The sequence below is a fragment of the Convolutriloba macropyga genome, chromosome 8 (genome assembly GCF_964194025.1).
Source record: "Convolutriloba macropyga chromosome 8, txConMacr16.3, whole genome shotgun sequence".
NCBI classification, from domain to species: domain Eukaryota; kingdom Metazoa; phylum Xenacoelomorpha; order Acoela; family Convolutidae; genus Convolutriloba; species Convolutriloba macropyga.
Window position 1 is genome coordinate 10080181 of NC_134475.1, and position 21011 is coordinate 10101191.

At 30.4% G+C, this 21011-nt stretch overlaps 1 protein-coding gene across 2 annotated transcripts in view; it reads right to left on the bottom strand.

Moving 5' to 3' along the window:
* The window catches only part of LOC142344443 (uncharacterized), a 233979-nt gene that overhangs the window by 6557 nt on the left and 206411 nt on the right, over positions 1-21011 (bottom strand). The window contains exons 5-6 of one of the 2 annotated variants that reach the window (XM_075396092.1): positions 19140-19503; positions 15947-16103 (exon numbers count right to left, since the gene is read on the bottom strand). In XM_075396092.1, the coding sequence (XP_075252207.1) occupies positions 15947-16103; positions 19140-19503 (521 nt within the window). Of the gene's footprint in view, positions 1-15946; positions 16156-19139; positions 19504-21011 lie in introns of both variants that reach the window. The other variant, XM_075396093.1, reaches the window with a different exon arrangement.

Below are 21011 nucleotides of genomic sequence, written 5' to 3' on the forward strand. Positions count from 1 at the left end.
TGGCCTCCAGTTTAATGAAGCTTTAATGAAGTCCAATGGCAAAGCTGTAGAGGAAGCTCGAGATAAACCAGGACTTTTAGTAGTAAAGACACAGCTCAAATTATAAATTTAATGTCAGTTCAATCTAACCCTCAATTAAAGTTAAAGTTCGGAAATTTAGATATCGCTGAATTTGAAATGAATGGTGTTAAACTAATTTATCAAGAAAATGCATTTATAGTTAAGGATAAAATATATGAATTTTCAGATGTGTTTATAAACTTTCTTACTAACCCAAATATAAAATATGGTGAAATCGAGGAAGATGAAAACAAAATTAAAAGGTTTTTATTTGATATTGGATATGATTTAGGAAAAGGTGATAAGAAAAGCGCTGGATATAGAACAATAAAACGTATAATGGGGGTAAAAGATGACGTATTTGGCAGGGGTTTAAATAGCAAAGCCAACCCAAATAGTTTAATAGAAAGATTAGAATTATTAATACTAGAAACAAAAGCTGGTCATGATGGATTATATGATGAAATGCTAGATATATCTAGGCAACTATTATCTATGAATATTATTAATCAAGAGCAACTAGATAATTTTTTTAACTATGGTAAATGAGCAAGCTCACAACTTCGTTGATAGGTGAAACCATGACTACGTCCATAAAAAATGTGGATAAACAACAACAACAACAACAATTATTAGCTAAAGAAGTATTCAGTCCTCAAATAACAAAGTTTAGAAGAGAAAGAATAATACCATTATATAAAGATGAAACATGGTCAGCTGATTTAATTGATAAGTCATCTCTAAGTAAATATAACAATAATTATAAGTTTATATTAACAGTTATAGATATATTCACAAAATAAGCATGGGCTATTCCATTGAAGAAAAAATCTGGTTTATCTATAACTAATGGTTTTAAAATAGTATTAGGTGAACATCCACAGGGTGGCTCTGAAAGTCCACAAGATGGCTCTGAAAGTCGAAAACCAGTAAAGTTATGGGTAGATAGAGGTAGTGAGTTTTACAATAAAACATTTAAATCTTTAATTAAAGAATGAAACAAAACTATATTCTACATATAGCGATTTAAAGGCTGTATTCAGAGATTTAATAGAACATTATTACGCATAATAAATAAACCTTTGTTCATCAATGGCGATGGTAATTGGGTAAATATTAAATGATGCTGTTGTAACATATAACAATAACATTCATTCAACAATTAATATGACACCAGTTGATGCTACTAATAATCCCGATAAGGTTAAATACTCATTCATTTATAGGAATATTAAACCTAAACTTAAAGTTGGTGATTATGTCAGAAAGACAGATAAACGTAATATCTTCTCTATGGGATACATTTCTAATTGGAATAGAGAATTGTTTAAAGTTAATGAAGTTCTAAAAACACAACCAACAACATATAAAATAGAAGATATTAATGGTGAGATAATAGAAGGTAAGTATTATGAACAGGAACTATTAAAATCCGAGTTTGACTTTGAATCTAATAATAAAGTTTTAGAATCATTAAATATATTTCTTAATATAAATAATGACAAGAAATAGATTTAACCAAGCGAAACATCATATAGGGAATGGAAACAACTTAACACTAAGTAAGGCTCGTGGGTTATTTCTAGAAGATAATGATAATATTAATATGAAGGATACCTATAAAATTACGAATGTACATCCTCCTACAGATGAAAAAGATGTTGTTAATAAAGAGTATTGTCACAATAACTTATTATCCTCTTCTAATAAAATAGACATTTTAAGTAGAAACATAACTGAACTAAGAAAGAATGACTTTGATAAAGTTACAACTAAAACATTACAACTAAATGAAACACAAGTTAATGATGAACTAATTAATGAGTTTATTGAATCAGCAAATGAATTCACAAACACTGTTAAGTTTTGTAATAAAGTTGCTGCTGATACTATCTCTAAATATAATCAATTAAAACTAGAGATTGATAATAATAATAAGTTTAATCAGAATATCACTAACATACAACTAGATGAAATGTTTACTACTGGGCCAAAAGAATTTAAAGAGGTAAATAAAAAGACATTCTTTTATAGATGAAGCCCTTTTAAAGAAAAAAAAGAGAATAGTACAATATATAATTGCCATACTTTTACGAAGTACAAGCAAGACTTGAGAAGCATTATGGTTTTAAACAAGAAGATATAACGAAAGAAATAGAAAGTTTTTTTACTAATGAAAATAAGCAAAGCTATGACGGAGTCCATGACCAATCCAACAGCACCAAGTAAGAGATTACTATATCCAGATTTGTCATCAGTATCAGAAAGACTGATAAATGAAAAGATCTTAGTTAATAACAAATTTAATAATAATAATAACATTATAAAAGATATTAGAAATTATTATGAAACTGAAACTAATAACTATAATAAGAAGTTAAGTAGATATAAAAATTATATTAACTAGCTGAGATAACAGAAATAGTATTATCATCAATAGCAACAACGGCAACAACAACATCAATTGCATTAACAGGTATATGATAACCTTATTCTATGCCAACAGCTTTTGCTACAGCAACTGTTTGTGGTTCATTATCAAAAACAATTAATACTAAAATAAGAAATAAAATTATAAAGTATTCACAAATGTATATTTTAAGTAAACAGTTTAGCGACAAGTTTAATAGACTATATACTAAATCAATGAATGATAATAAAATAGATAATGATGAGTATAGTGAATTAGTTAAGGTATATGAGGATTATAAGAAGAACAAGAAAAACAAGCTGAGTGTTTTTTTAAACTAAAGTTGTTAGTGTTCAGTTATAATAATGTATTTAGTAATAATAATATTAGTATTAGTATTTATCGATAATCATAAACATAACATAAATATAATCATAATCATAATCATAAAAATAATATAATCATAAACATAAATATAAATATAATCATAAATTTAATCATGACTATAATCAAATAATTATCTCTTCTTAGTACCTAAGTACAACCCTCTTCCTTTTTGTACTACCTTTATACCTTCACCAGTAGTTGCAAATTTAATTAAATCAGGTGTGGCTGATAAAGCAGCTCTAGGGTTTCTACTTGCAGCTGCACTTCCTATTTTACTTGCTATTTCCAATGCTCTTACTGGATTATTAGCAACTTTCTTTCCAAAGTTAACTGTAGCTCTACCAACACTTTTAAAGAAATCTTTCAATCCCTCAGCTTCTATTGTTGCATCAGATACTGTCATTGATTTATTCCTTCTACATTTAGTGCAGGATCCTCTTAACATTTTAGCACCTTTTGAAGTAATAGCTCCACTTATATTATTAGTAGCACTATAATGTCTGCCACCAACACAATATGAATTAGTTTTGAACTTGTTTAAAAGACTCAATTCTATATATAAAAAATAGTGGAAGTTAAAAAGTATAATCCCTTTGTTGTTATTAAACCTAAGCCTACGGGTTCCACCCGCGAGCAAAGCCCAGGGTTAAACCTAAAGCCAAACCCAAACCCCAAACTAAACTTGAAGCTAGAGGCTTAGCTCTAGAGAATAAAAAGAAATTAGATACTATTTATGCCAAGGGTTTTGTTAACACTAGTAGGAAATAGTTTGATTATCATTGATTTAGTCATTGTTTAGTCATTGGTTAAGTCAATAAATATATCATTTATTATAACTAAGACTATGTCTATGATATAATATCAACCATCCTATTACCATCACTATTCACACTAATAACCTTTCTAGTTAATACTAATGCATGACATAACATCGGCAACTGCAGCACTAAATTTAAAATTAAGTTGTATTGGTTGTGGACCTATATGATCACTTTGATATCTAGTATCAAATACATATATTCTATAACTGCTTTTGAATGTTCTATGATTTATATATGGTTTTATATTATGTGATAGCCCATTATAATCATTATTAAAGCTAACAATCTCTTTAAAAGCCTCATTATAATTATTGGTAACATAATTAATATTCATTATATGTTAATTAATACATTCATTATATGAAATGTACTTGCATCATGAGTTTGTTCATTAACATTATTATTTTCAAAGTCAACTTAATATATTGCGGTCTTTCCATACCACTTTCCATACCAAGATCAAACAAGAAGTTAGTAGCATTGGGTACATTCTCATAAAATGTCTTTGTTTCATAATAATTAAAGTCTACATTCTTTTTATTTAATCCTTTCTGTACAATAATTCTATTATCATTACTAAGATCAATACTAGGCACACACCATGATATATCTGTAACATCTATATTACCATCATTACCAACTGCACCCGGATTAGTATTAATTCTATATAGAGCTCTATCATTATTATTTCTTTTTAATATTATTTTTAATCCTAAACCATATATAATCTTTTCTAAATCATTTAGGATACCGAATAGATCACTCATGTTAATCATCATATACATATGACCTCGTTCTGCAGCAACATAATCACCTTTAAGTTGACTATCTCTATTGCCTTGATTTCTAACAAAACCACTCTCATATTCATCAACAGTACTAGTTAATAACTTATACATCGATAGATTAGGATGGCAATAATCTATATATTCGATATTCCTACCACCACTATTTTCAAGCTTAACTGAACTAAACAATGCCATCATACCATAATTAGCTAATCTGATATTAGCATCATTAGCAAATACACCACCAGCATCATCTGATACAACAAACTCTATCTCTAGATATGAATCATGTAAATTTAAATGATTCTCTTCTCTATTGAGTATGATATTAATATTAGTATTGATTATATTCATTGTTGCTAGATTTTTAGGTTTATATTTTATAATCTTACTTTTGTGTATATCATTATTATAACCATAAGTTGTATCCAAATTAAAATCCATTTTTATAAGATAAAAAATTTAACTTTTAATTATAACTAAGACTATAATTATGACTATAACCATAAATACAATCTAATATTTGAATATAAAAAATGACAGAAAATTTAATCTTATGGGAACTGCAAAAGATACATGATGCTTTAACTAAAACTAAAGAAGAACATACACTTAACTTTAGAATGATAAAGCCAACAGAGAAGTTTAAATTTAGTGAACCTATACCTAATACAGCAAAATTAGGTTTAAGTAGATTATCGGTTTATAATTCAGTGTTTAATGTGAATAGGAGAAATAATCAATTCTTGTATGCTAGTACTGTTATAGAAGGTGAAGGAGCTTTACCTCAGGTTCTTAGTTCTGACCCTAACTTTCCCATAACCCTAACCCTATCTCTACCTCAAGCCCAAACATTACATCTATACTTAATTATAATTATAAAGGAATCCCATTGCTATATTCAGCTATTACACCGGGAGCATATGAGTTAAATGACATAGCAGAATTAATAAAATAAGAAACTGATGGTAATGTTATAATAGAACCTGATAAGAATACGATAAAATGTTTAATGGAAATAAAACAAGGAGCACTCAGCTTTGATATAGAAAACTCAATAGCCCCATTACTAGGATTTAGAAAAATAGTTTATAAAAAAGGTAAATATAAATCTCAGAAAATTATTGATAATGGGTTTCAATAATATTAACATTTATTGCAATATTAAATCAGGAGCTAAAGATAACGGTAAAGATACAGATATATTATATACTTTTAATCTAACTGAACCACCAGGTTACTTGATAAATATTATACCAACTAATATCTTATATCAAAATATAACTAAAGATAGAATAGAATATATAGATTTTCATATCAAAGACGAGTATGGAAGACCTATAGACTTTAATGGCGATGTATTAAGTTTTACTTTGCATCTATGTTAACAGCTAAACTTAGACTTAGACCTAGACTTAGATCTGGACTTAGACTAAACAGTTCCTATTTCCCTAATAATCATAACATACTTGAAATAGTATTTTTTCCTTAAAAAAATGTTTAGTATTAAATGTGATGAATGTAAAAATAATTCCTGGGCTCAAAGTTATAATTGGTGTCAGGGCAAACCATATCAATGTTTTGTAAATAGGATTATAACATATAGAGATAAACATGATCATTTACTAGAACATTTTAATAATCCTGATCAATATCAAACATGTAGAAAGTGTAAATTATATAAACATATCTCTTAGTTTAGATTTAAACAATTCTATTGTAGGTTATGTACATATCTTCATAAATATACTAAAGAAAGATTTAGAAAACATGTAGAATCCCTTACACCATATTCACAGATTAGTATAGTTATAGATTATAATTAAAAATAAATAACTACAAAACTCTCCGATCCCAATTAATTCTTAGTTTACCATTAATATTTTTATTTTTAGTTATATCAATGATAATGAAATTATAAGGCTCTTTCCATACCTTATTACATATATTAGCAAAATCATTATAACTAAGTTCAAAATAATTAAAGAAATCTTGATATATCGATGCTAGGACTTTACCTCTTTGTTCAAACAAAATAAATAGATTACAGTTCTCTCTAACACTCTGTCTATCCAGAGAGAACAGGTTTTGATTAAGATATATCATATTGCAATTATTATGTCTGCCTCTACAAAAGTATTCATTAATAACTGGTTCTTTGGCTCTAACATCATCGAATATCATTAGTTTCTTTAAGTCTTTTGGTAGTTGATCGGGAGATGGTAAATCTTTTATATCTTTAATAAATTCTATAATTGCTTTATTATTTATTCTTTCTAATCCATTGTATTGATCACCAGTAGGTCCAATGATGTAGAGCTTATCAAAATATATGCTAGATAGAATTAGTTTTTTTAATGAGAATGTCTTACCACATTCACTAGGACCAGATATTATACATCTAAAGTTATTTGGGAATTCAGCTTCAGTAATTATATCATCATCATTTAGCCATGATTGTAGATCATCATTTATGTTTATAGAGATAGTGTTAGTAGGACATTCTTTGTTGTTAGGTTTACACCTTTGATAGGGCTTCGCCCATGTTTCACCATGTTTTTCATCCAATAGATATACAAAATTATCATTAACATTATCATTAACATTATCATTAACATTATCATTATCATTAACATTAACATTATCTTTATCCTTAACATTATCATTATCATTAACATTATCATTAACATTATCATTATCATTATCATTAACAATATCTTTATCATTATCATTATCATTATCAATGACATTATCATTAACATTATCATTAACATTAACATTAATATTACAACCTAAACAAAAACACTCATATATTCCTGGATATTTACATTGATTAACTAGAATATTTAAAGCACTTTTAATTCTAAATCCTCTATCAATAAGATAGATCATGTATAAACAATAAGCCCCACAATAAGATTCATCATATTGTTGTATTCTTTCATTAGAGCCTAGATCAACATATTCTTCAAAAAATAATGGAGGGGTCTCAACACCAAAACTATCAAAGTAATACACAGGACCACCTTCTCTTCTTATAACTAAAACCCAATGTGTACCTTCAATTGGATGTAAATTTACAATAATGTCGGAGTTAGGTTCACTTGTGTTATCTGGAGTTTGATCTCTCATTACTACTTCAATTGGAGTTAGACTTATATCTTTACCTATATCTTTTATTCTGATGTCTCTCATAGCACTATTATCAATATTAAATTTATTATTGAATTCCTCAGAAGTTAGGATAAGCATTTTATATAATAAATTTAATAAGTCTAAGTCTAAATCAAGTCTATATTTTATATATAAAAATAGAGACGGGTAGTGTAGTTTTTATTTAATTTTTAATAATTATATTTTGTTTTATAATATATGATTCAATACCGAGTAAATACACAAAACTAGAAGAAAGCTTTGGTGGATTTATGAAAAGGAGTCTAGTTAGATTTGAATATGAAAAGTCACCATTACATACTATTGTTTATGGTGGAACTGGTACAGGGAAAACATATTTTATTGGACAATACTTAAAATTATACTCAGTCTACAACCAAGACCAAAACCAAAACCGGGACCAAAACCAAGACCAAAACCAAGACCAAGCTGAAAATATAGTTATAGTGTGTAAAGATGACAGAAACTGGATAGATCCTGAGTCTAATAAGTTTTATACTGGGTTTAATAAATGTGATATAAATATGATCACAAAAAAATATGCATAAATTTCAAAATTGTGTGATAGTACTTGATGATATGGGTGATAGGTTAAATAAGGATATAGCTTATTATTTCACAGAAGGAAGACATTATAATATTCAAATGATTGTAATGTGTCATAAACCAGCTCAAATAATTAATACAGCAAGAATGAGTTGTGATACTATTTATTTAACAACTTAAAATGGACCTGATCTATTTAAAAACTTTAATGAGATATATAAATGTGAAAATGACTTTAGTAAAATAATTATTGAGTTAAAAAGTAACCATTATAATCGTACAGATGGAATGTCAGATGAACTTCGTTATGGTATATTTAACTATAATAAGAAGGAAAATACTATTATTATTATTAATAGTAATAGAACAATGATATATGATTAAAGAGTTGGTTTCCTTGATTTAAAAGCTCTTAGTTTAAAAGATTAATTAGAAAGAGAAGATATAAATAAACTTATAGCATATATGAAACCACTCATGATAAATGCAACAGATAGAAATACCATTAATCATGATAATTATCAGTTTTATTTTAATAGACTTCTTACTTTAAATAATATTAAAATTCAGAATGATGTTTTAACAAAAGAGATGATTCAAGCAAAAGGTTAAAAACAATTATCAAATATTGGTGGAATTATAGGTTGGGGTTAAGTTATATTTATCTTGATTCAATAATAAAAACTGCACCAGGATTAGTATTAATTCTATATAGAGCTCTATCATTATTATTTCTTTTCAATATTATTTTTAATCCTAAACCATATATAATCTTTTCTAAATCATTTAGGAAACCGAATAGATCACTCATGTTAATCATCATATACATATGACCTCGTTCTGCAGCAACATGATCACCTTTAAGTTGACTATCTCTATTGCCTTGATTTCTAACAAAACCACTCTCATATTCATCAACAGTACTAGTTAATAACTTATACATCGATAGATTAGGATGGCAATAATCTATATATTCAATATTCCTACCACCACTATTTTCAAGCTTAACTGAACTAAACAATGCCATCATACCATAATTAGCTAATCTGATATTAGCATCATTAGCAAATACACCACCAGCATCATCTGATACAACAAACTCTATCTCTAGATATGAATCATGTAAATTTAAATGATTCTCTTCTCTATTGAGTATGATATTAATATTAGTATTGATTATATTCATTGTTGCTAGATTTTTAGGTTTATATTTTATAATCTTACTTTTGTGTATATCATTATTATAACCATAAGTTGTATCCAAATTAAAATCCATTTTTATAAGATAAAAAATTTAACTTTTAATTATAACTAAGACTATAATTATGACTATAACCATAAATACAATCTAATATTTGAATATAAAAAATGACAGAAAATTTAATCTTATGGGAACTGCAAAAGATACATGATGCTTTAACTAAAACTAAAGAAGAACATACACTTAACTTTAGAATGATAAAGCCAACAGAAAAGTTTAAATTTAGTGAACCTATACCTAATACAACAAAATTAGGTTTAAGTAGATTATCGGTTTATAATTCAGTGTTTAATGTGAATAGGAGAAATAATCAATTCTTGTATGCTAGTACTGTTATAGAAGGTGCAGAAGCTTTACCTCAGGCTCTTAGTTCTGACCCTAACTTTACCCATAACCCTAACCCTATCTCTACCTCAAGTCCAAACATTACATCTATACTTAATTATAATTATAAAGGAATCCCATTGCTATATTCAGCTATTACACCGGGAGCATATGAGTTAAATGACATAGCAGAATTAATAAAAGAAGAAACTGATGATAATGTTATAATAGAACCTGATAAGAATACGATAAAATGTTTAATGGAAATAAAACAAGGAGCACTGAGCTTTGATATAGAAAACTCAATAGCCCCATTACTAGGATTTAGAAAAATAGTTTATAAAAAAGGTAAATACAAATCTCAGAAAATTATTGATAATGGGTTTCAATAATATTAACATTTATTGCAATATTATATCTGCAGCTAAAGATAATGGTAAAGATACAGATATATTATATACTTTCAATCTAACTAAACCACCAGGTTACTTGATAAATATTATACCAACTAATATCTTATATCAAAATATAACTCAAGATAGAATAGAATATATAGATTTTCATATCAAAGACGAGTATGGAAGACCTATAGACTTTAATGGCGATGTATTAAGTTTTACTTTGCATCTATGTTAACAGCTAAACTTAGACTTAGACCTAGACTTAGACCTGGACTTACACTAAACAGTTCCTATTTCCCTAATAATCATAACATATTTGAAATAGTATTTTTTCCTTAAAAAAATGTTTAGTATTAAATGTGATGAATGTAAAAATAAGTCGTGGGCTCAAAGTTGTAATTGGTGTCAGGGCAAACCATATCAATGTTTTGTAAATAGGATTATAACATATAGAGATAAACATGATCATTTACTAGACCATTTTAATAATCCTGATCAAAATCAAAACCAAAACCGGGACCAAAACCAAGATAAAAATATAGTTATAGTGTGTAAAGATGACAGAAACTGTATAGCAAATGAGTCTAATAAGTTTTATACTGGGTTTAATAAATGTGATATAAATATGATCACAAAAAATATTATGCATAAATTTCAAAATTGTGTGATAGTACTTGATGATATGGGTGATAGGTTAAATAAGGATATAGCTTATTATTTCACAGAAGGAAGACATTATAATATTCAAATGATTGTAATGTGTCATAAACCAGCTCAAATAATTAATACAGCAAGAATGAGTTGTGATACTATTTATTTAACAACTTAAAATGGACCTGATCTATTTAAAAACTTTAATGAGATATATAATTGTGAAAATGACTTTAGTAAAATAATTATTGAGTTAAAAAGTAACCATTATAATCGTACAGATGGAATGTCAGATGAACTTCGTTATGGTATATTTAACTATAATAAGAAGGAAAATACTATTATTATTATTAATAGTAATAGAACAATGATATATGATTAAAGAGTTGGTTTCCTTGATTTAAAAGCTCTTAGTTTAAAAGATTAATTAGAAAGAGAAGATATAAATAAACTTATAGCATATATGAAACCACTCATGATAAATGCAACAGATAGAAATACCATTAATCATGATAATTATCAGTTTTATTTTAATAGACTTCTTACTTTAAATAATATTAAAATTCAGAATGATGTTTTAACAAAAGAGATGATTCAAGCAAAAGGTTAAAAACAATTATCAAATACTGGTGGAATTATAGGTTGGGGTTAAGTTATATTTATCTTGATTCAATAATAAAAACTGTTGGAGCCGTGGAAATGAGTGCAAGCAATATGTTGAATAGAGCAAACACTTTGGTTAACGTTGGATATGGAGAAGATCTGCCAAACAGGTTCCCTTTAAGACAAAGTGATTACACTGATACACAAAGTAATTATACTGATACACAAAGTAGCTTTGCTAATACACAAAGTGATTATACTGATAGTGAAACATGGACAAAGTCCTATCTGCGAAGCAGTTTCACCGCGATCTAAAAAATAGTTTAGTTAATGAGGCACGTAAACTTATTACACCCTTAGAAAAACTACAAGAAGAATGCATAAATGAAGAGATGGGAATTTTGAATAGAAAGGGAGGAAAGTTTTTAACCAGACTATATGGAAATAATGAAGAATTTAGAGAAGAGATTATAAATTTTGTTAGGGATAAAAAAGAATTCGACCTTGAATTGATTTTAGATAAGAGATGTGAAACTAATACACTCAATACGTTAGGAAATAAATATTTAGGAGAGTGTATGACATGTAAAGATAATACTAAAGATTTAATTGAAATCGTGGCTAAATATTATCAGAGAAAAGATTAGGTAAATATTATAGTTTACCCTATTATAAATGCTTATAAAATGTTTAGAGTGTAACTATAAATCGGGAAACATTGCTTGTTTAAAATATCATTATGAATCATGTCATAAAGATAAAACTGATAATTGTGTGTGTGGTAATATAACACTATGTGGAATTTGTGCTAATAATTTTTCTCCATGGAGTTGTTCTTTAAAAAAAGAATCTAGTTCTAGTTCTAGCTCCGGTTCTGGTTCTAGTTCTATCTATGGCTCTAACTCTAACTCAGACCCTAACCCTAACCCTAACCCTAACCTGAACCCTAGCCCTAACCTTAACCTTAACCTTAGCCCAGGAGTCTTAATTAGAAGTTGTAATAAATGTAATTATATAAAACCAATAACTGATTTTGATGAGAGTAAGTATACATGTAGAAATTATACTTCAGCTAAAGTTAATTGTCCATATTGTGCTTCTGTTGTGAGATATGATGGGATAAGAGCTCATGTAAAGAAACAACATCCAGATGTAGACCTACCTAAAGGATTTAGTAGAAATTTGAGTGAGAAAACAATTAATCCAAGTTGGCAAAGCAAGACTGTAAGTCCTTTAGTTATTAGCCAAACTGAGGAAAGTTGTTCGTGTAAATATTATAATTTTGTATCATTTCTTATTAATAATGGAATAAATATAGAAAAAATAAAAGAAAATAAAAATTTATTAAAGAGTATAGATAATTTAAAATAAAAGAATAAAAAAATTTAAAAAAATATCAAAAAAAGAGGGAATCACTCTTTAAGAGCAAAAAAGAGCAATCTTTCTACTGGGGGATCACCCCGAATAAGAGTGAAGCGCTTTTAAAGAGTGAAATGTAAATTTTGCTTTGATTTTTTTGATTTTTTGTTCTATTTTTGATTTCAATTGATTTCTGATTGATTTTTGATCGAATATAGAGAGAATGTATAGTAGTGGATAAAACAAGGAAATCAGCAAGTAGTAAAATTTGGCCCTGTTCGACATGCGCGATTAGCGTTTGGAGAACAGGCCAAATTTTGCTGATTGTTGATTTCCTTGTTTTATCCACTACTGCTCGGTAATGTAGCGACCCCGCTTAACCACATTTGTCTTAATTGTCTACCAAATGAGGAACAAATGGAATACTTTCAAAAAATTAAATATTGTTCAAAAATAATTGGTGTATGAATTTTAAAAATGCTTCCCAATCAAATCACTTAGTAAAGTAAATAATGTCACATTATAAAGCCGATGAGAGCTGTCATTATTAAGACCACGAGATGAGATAAACAACAAAATCAAATAACAACAAATAAATAAATCCAAAATTTCAAGTCTTCTAAAAAATCTTAAAAAGTAAGTTCAAAAGGCGTCAAATAAAACATTGACTAAACACACTAATTCGTACTTCACTAGAAAATTCGTACTTCACCGCTTCTCAAGAATAGGTAACAATTAGACAAAAAAGAACAAATGGGTCAACAAATGGGTCAAAGTTAAAAAATAAAGTAGTATTTATCGAACATAGCTGGCAGATTGCCAGAAAATAGCCGCAATAGACTCGTAGATCGCAGTCTAAAAAAACAGTAAAAAAGACAGACCAAAAAATATTCGTCTTTTCATTGAAGGCGGATATGTTATATTTTGATTTAAAATATGTATAGGTTATTGCTGCCTCTTTTAGCTGATCTCAAATAACCTTCATTTAGAGTGACACACACCCATTTGACCTTATCTCTTTGAATTAAAGTAAATAAAAGTCAATTTCAAAGTGAGGAAGTCATTTTTGAGAGTGAGGTAAGTCAAGTGTGACCAAAAATTTAATCACGCGCATGAAAAAACTCGCTCCACTAAGAGCGAAAAATGACGTCACACATGCAATTCAGTTGAAATTACATGAACGAATGAACAAAAAGTAGCTCTGACGTCATATGGTCGTAACAAAAATCATGACGACGAAATAAAAAAAAACCAAGAGAAGGCCAATAATAGCCCCAGCTATCGCTGTGCGGCTATTAAAAACAATTTATTTCAAAGTCATAAAAACATTGGCTATCAACTGAAATCATAAAATAGGTTCATTGATATCTCCATAGAAAACCATTGTGATCTCTCATTCAAAATCTATCATACGTCTACAAAACAAACTGCAAATACAGACAAATAAAAATTAAACTAAATTTTTGCATAGATACGTTCAATTCTGTCTTTCCTCAACGCCAATAATGTGATAGGCACCTTATGATTAATGAGACTAGGTAATTAACAACCAGGCAAAAAAGAGCAGCAAAGTGCAAAGTCTATATTTTAAAAAAAACATTTGATATCAAAGTCAAAAATTTTAGCTATTCAATGAAATCAGTAAATAGGATGCTTTGTTTATCCATTGGAAGCCTCCAAGAGCTGCAATCATCCAGAAACTTACATACGACTACAAAAAACAGAACACTTCACAAATTCTGCTAGAAGACGGAGTCGAAGCCATTAAAACCATAGTCAATTCGCTGGACAAATTGATGAACCGACTTGTTAATAATCTGAAAAAACTTTTTTGTGAAAACTCCGAATTTTTGTGAAAACTCGTAGTATCAAAGCAGAAAAACCATTATTTAATCGTCGGAACTTTACAAAGGAAACAGTAAATGCAATTGAAAGCACTACACTTTGCCTTAAAACAATAACTCTCAGCCTCAAAAGAATTGATTTTATAAACATAGCTGGCAGATTGCCAGAAAATAGCCGCAATAGCTTCATAGATCTGCAGTCTCAAAGAAGACAGATAAAAAAATTACTCTTTTCCTAAAGGATGAGATGTTATATTTTGATTAAGAATCTGTCCAAGTTATTGATTCCTCTATTAGCTGCTCTCAAATAACCTTCATTTAGAGTGACACACATTCACTTGACCTTATCTTTTTGAATTTAAGTAAAGTCAATTTCAAAATGAAGAAGTCAATTTTGAGAGTGAAGTAAGTAACGTGTGACCAAAAACTTAACCATGCAAATGAACAAAAAATCGTCTTCCACAGAGTGAGAAACGACGTTACGCACGCAATTCAGTTGAAATAACATGAACGAATTAACAAAAAGCAGATTTCAAGTGGTTGTGACGTTATGGTCGCTAACAAAAATCTTGACGAAATAAAACACAAAGCAGGACTAGTCCTGACGTACAATTCAAAATATTGTCATTGACTAAACAAAAAACTAAACCTAGAACAGACTATGAGTGAATTGGGAAAACCATTTCTAAAAAAATCAGATAAAAAATAAACAAAAACAGAAAATCAACGTCAAAATGCCGCATGTGATCAAAAAACCACTAGCTAGATTGGAAATTTGGTTCACATACAAAACTAGGCTTGGAATGAACTATAATGGATTGGGGAAACCGTTTTGAAAATCCGATCCAAAAAATCGGCAAACAGTAAAAGTCAAAGTGAAATTGTCGCATGTGAACAAAAACCACTAGCTAGAAAGCGAATTTTTATTCAAACAAACAAAAATTCGCTTTCTAAATTTCGTTTTCTCACTCTACTTTAAAACTAGAGCAAAAAAATTTCACGCCGCAAAACCACTCGCTTTTTCGCTGCATTTCCTGTTTCGGCGTGACGAAAATCACTACTCCAAATTGACTTCAAAAATCAGGAAAACGTGTGAACATTACCGACAAGCGACCCACAAAGTACTCAAGAAAGACTGGAGGGGGATTAGAAGGCGAGAGTAATTTAGATCACGCAAAAGTCGACATTCGAAGAATTAAGCCAATCGTAAAGTTAAAAACGGTCACGCAAAATTGTGCATATTTAAGACACACGAGTACAATAATTGCTCCAAACTTCGCGAGAGAAGACGAAATGAGAAACTAGTAAATATTTTACCAATGACGTCTCCCTGATCGTGTATGAGCTGTGCCATGTCCTTGAAGATCTCGTTCACTTGAGTCACCCCATCTTCTAACTCCTGCATCGCCTGATCTCTCTCCTGGATTGCCTGCAGACTCTCCTCGTACTCCACCTGCTGCTGTTGCAATTGCACCTGCCAATTTTGCCAATTGACATTGCACTTGTATACATTGAGAACTGTAACCCTATAATTACGTTCACGGATATTTTTCGTAAATTGTTTCGTCAATTTTTGTCAATCTATAAATATTTTGTAAAATGTGATGAGTGGCAGAAATTCCGGAGAAAATATCGAATTGGAGAAAATATCGGATTAGATTGAATCAATTGGCGGGCTTTTGAAATTCGTCTTTCTCTAGGGGATAAATTTTATAATAATTGAATTATTTCCAGCCATTCGCCTATTTACTATTCTTTTCAGCCTTTTCGTTTTTCTTTCAGAGAACCTGCATGATTCAAGGTTTTAGTTGCATGGTGTACTAATAAAAACATTGCAATAATATTTAAAAATGTATGCAGTAACTTTATCTTTTTCATCTCTGAGACAGACTGGGTAGTTTTGGCAAAAATAATTTATACGTTAGCTATCTAAAAGACGATGTACCATTTGATTGCTAAAATCTTCACACCACTGACAATACGTTGAAAAAAATAACATAACCGACTAACGTCGGGCGAATTGCTCTCAAACGACCGGCGAGCGGTTGGCGTCGTCAACAGCTAGCCACGGTTTAGTGTAGTGTCCTCAGGGCGCTACCTCTTTAACCCGTTTCCGAATACGAAAGTCAAATGAGTCCAGAGGAAAAATCGGCCGAGCGAAAAATTGCTTTTCCGTTGGCCGATTTGCTTTTGAGAGCAATTAACAATGATTTCCTGAAAGTGCCTGTTAAATCATTTATGATAAAAATCATTTCAACTATAACTCAATGATAAGAAGGACCAGAGATGGTGACATCACGCCACATAACAGCAGCTGAAGTGCGGAATCAACAAAGAGAGAGAGAGAGAGAGAGAGAGAGAGAGAGATAAAACGTAAAGGAGAAAGAGAAAGAAAGGAACCCCAGCCAAAAGAGAGAGAAGGAGACAGGAACATTTTCATTGATTGGATTCGACACTGCAACTTAACAAGTTTTCTAACCTTGTTATTAAATATATCATAGAAACTGAAAAAGGTAAAATTAAAAAAAGTTTTGAACTCCGCAAAAAATATCAAAACCATTTTTTTGTCTCAAAAGTTCTGTCAATTAACCCATCTCTAAGACTTGAAAAGTTTCGTTGGCCAGTAATGGTCGTTAAACTCAGAAAAGGACAAATATTGAAAAAAATTGAATTTGAAGTTGATCACCATCCCATTAACTCTACAAACTATGCAGCAACTATCAAACCTTGGAGGAGGTTCCAGGGCCTCTGTTGCCGGAAAAATTTAAAACATGAAAATATTGCAAACATATTTAAAAATTGCTTAAATTTGTGATATTAAAATCTTGGAGAATATTCCATTACATCTATGAACTATGCAGCAACATATTATCAAACCCTAGAGGAAGTTCCGCGGCCCTTGAGGCTAGAGAAACCTAAAAAATGACAAAAAAAAATTCAAAAAACTTCAAAAAAATTGCAAGTTTTTAAAAAAATTGCTAACTTGATATCAAAAATTTGAAAATTAATCCATGACAAACAAAAATTTTCCAATAACTTATTATCAAACTCTAACGGAGGCTTTTTTGACCCTTGAATAATGACTATGTTTAAAAATTGGAAAAAATGGCAAAAAGTAACAAAAATATGCTAAAATTCGTGATGTTAACACATTGCAACACACTCCATTTAATCTAACAATTGTTCAGAAACCTAATTTCAAACCCTAGAGGAGGTTTCGTGGCTCTTAAGTCTGAAAAAAGTCTAAGAAAGGACAAAAAAAATTTAAAAAAACTTGAAAAAAAAGCAAGTTTTAAAAAAAAATTGCTATTAATTGTGTAATTAAAAAGTTGAAAAACTATTCCATTACCGTTAAAAATTTGTCAGTAACTTATTATGAAACCCCATAGGATGTTTGTGGCCCCTTGGTCTGGAAAGACCTGACTAGGGACAAAATGTACAAAAATTTGAAAAAAAATTGCACGTTTTGTCAAAAAATGCTAAAATTCGTGATGGTAAAATGTTGAAACCATTACATTACCACTAGAAACTACGCCGTAACCTATTTTTCAAAACCTAAAGGAGGTTCCTTGACATCTAGGGCTAATAAAAATCAAAAAATTTTCAAAAAGCTTGAAAAAAATTGCAAAATAGTATAAATTTGCGTTTTTAGCAAGCGGTTGTTCGTCAGTAGCTGGCCACGGGAGGGGGGCGGTGCAACCGGGACAGATTGAGGGGGGCAACACTGGGATGCGGGGGCAACAGCGCGGTTTGGGGGGGGTGGGGCAATAGGAGGGTTGGGGGGGTTCAACAGTGGGGGGTTCTTCAACCTCTAAGAACCGGCCTTCACACCATAAGTATGAGTCTCCAGAACAGTTTGAGCTGAAACAGAACTGAAAGGCTCTAAGAGCACTTAATGCCCGCTGGGCGCTACCTCTTTATCCCGTTTTTGAGGGCGAAAAGTCAAAAGCGTCAGACGAAAAATCAGTCAAGCGAAAAATCGCAAAAAAAGACCGACAGGACTAATATAATTGCTACAAACTTCGTTTGAGAGCAATTAAAAACCATCCAATAAAAAATGCGTTAAGTACTTAGTTATCGTTAACCTCAAGCCAAATAAAATTCCCGATCGAACAGAAAAAAGCTCACTTAAACATACACCGACTAACGCTACACGACTAGTCTAAGGGCTATTCTTTTGTTGACTAAATGCTGAAGCGATATTTTCGAATCGAACTCTATCTGATAAAAAGCACACGTTTACAACAATTGCTATAAACTTCGTTTAAGAGAAATTGATTAAAATTAATTCATCTAAAATATATACGAAAATTGGCAAATTTCGGTTATATTAGAGTTCGTCAGGAGAAACTGTTGGAGCTGGACAACTTAAAACCATTCGTGAAAATACAAACAACTAATCTGAAATCAGCCTGCGTTGAATTGAAGCCTACACAGAAGTCAAAAACTACAACACACTACAATTTCTGACAATACAATGACATTATTTGGGATTACACGTTAGGTATACCTGATGAAGGGGATCGATCATGCCTGGTGCCTGACTTCCATCAACGACTGATGAATCACCATTAAATAAAGAGCTCTGCCCATCGCCTGCCACGGGACTACTATTCATGTCAACCAAATCTGACCCTCTATTTTGCAGAGATCCCAATCGCTGTCTCTCCGCTTCATTTCGCTTGCGCATCTCGACCGATATTTGTTTGTCTATGTCTTTCAATTGAGTTAACACCTCTAACAGACTGTCCTGTAGTCTCTGTCTGTCCATTTTTGCTCTCTCTTGTCTGCCAACGGGTGGCTGTGTATTGCGCAACTTCTTCATGCGTTCTGCTACATCTTTAACTAAAGCCTCCACTTCTTTGAAACGCCGCCTGAAAAGAAAATTGAGTTCTTTTATGAAGCTGTTTCAAAACATTCTAGAGAGTTGTTTTCTTCTTTTGGTTGCTATGGTTACGACTTCTTGGTTACCATTTTTGAGAAAGAGAGCTTTGTTAAGTTTAGACGGGTTTCTTAATCATCATCAATTTTGATTTCTTGACTGCATGGTACTACATATGGCAAAAGTTTTTGTGCAGTTGTGTAACAAACAACAAATTTCATAAATGCCACAAAAAAAGAATGGTGGAAAACTGAGTCAGTCTAAATTCTAGAAGCCACACGCGGGAATTATGGACAAATGTAGCTTAATAAAGGTTTTCTCAGAATTGTTGTCTATAAGATAATCAGAACCGCTGCGAGGATAGATAACCGCCCTGACACATAATTCTTTAACCCATACTCAGTATTGTTGGCATAAAACTCAAAAAGCGTTCTTTAGCCACACCAATTAACTTAAAAACCTGATTTTTTTCAAAAAAAATTACAGGCACAAGTTAGAAAGTGTCGTTCTTATCACACCAGCTCAATACCTTTATTTTCAACAAGAAACAAAAATTTGAAAAAAAATCGTCAAATCAAGTTACAAACTCGATTTCTGGACAAATAAATCGAAGATATTTCTTATCGTTGTCTTTGTACCGACAAGAAACCGCTAATAGATTTTGGTTTAAAATAATCAAACAAATATAACCAGCTAACTTCGGACAATTTTCTTTTGATCGACTGACCGTGGGCTTCGAATCCATGGGAGGTGCCACAAAGTTCACTAACGGGCGTTAAATGACGTTATTAGAGGTCATTACAGATCCTGCTGTTAGGATTTAACGACAAGATTAGCCATGTTGCTGAATTCATTTGATTTTAAGTAGTGAACTGTTAAAAATTGTGAATGAGAGATAATTTTACTAGAAACGCAAGAAGTCAGGGAAGTAAACGTTATTCGAAAATTCAAGCGCAAAAGGTAGAGGACTACACTAATTCTTAAAACTTTATACGAGAACAATTAACCGACTACGTTGGCCGAATTGGTCTCAAATGACAGGTGAAGGGCTTTCTTTTAGTTTGCTAAAGTTTCGAGAGGTGAGCTTCATTAAATGAGAGATGTCTAAAACGTTGGGGTGAGAAAAGTGTGGTGGTCAAAATAGGAAATTGCCTTGCACATAGTGACTTTCTAGAATGAAACGTATAACTTTAAAACGTAGAGCCTACGAATACCTAATTCCTCGGACTTTACCAACCATAATAAACTCATGAAGGACAAAATCGCATAAGACCAACAACAAAAAATTGCTGCAAACTTTGTTTCAGAGGAACTAATAACTCTAAACATAGACGGCAGATTGCCAGAATAGCTGCGAAAGAATAGACTTGCGCGCATTATAATAGAGATAGAAACAGATGCATATCTAAAATAAAAAAAAATCGACGCCGCTCAAAAGGCTAAATAAAAAACATTTCGCTATAAATTAACAAAGATTGTTAAAATTCATTCAGCAGAAGC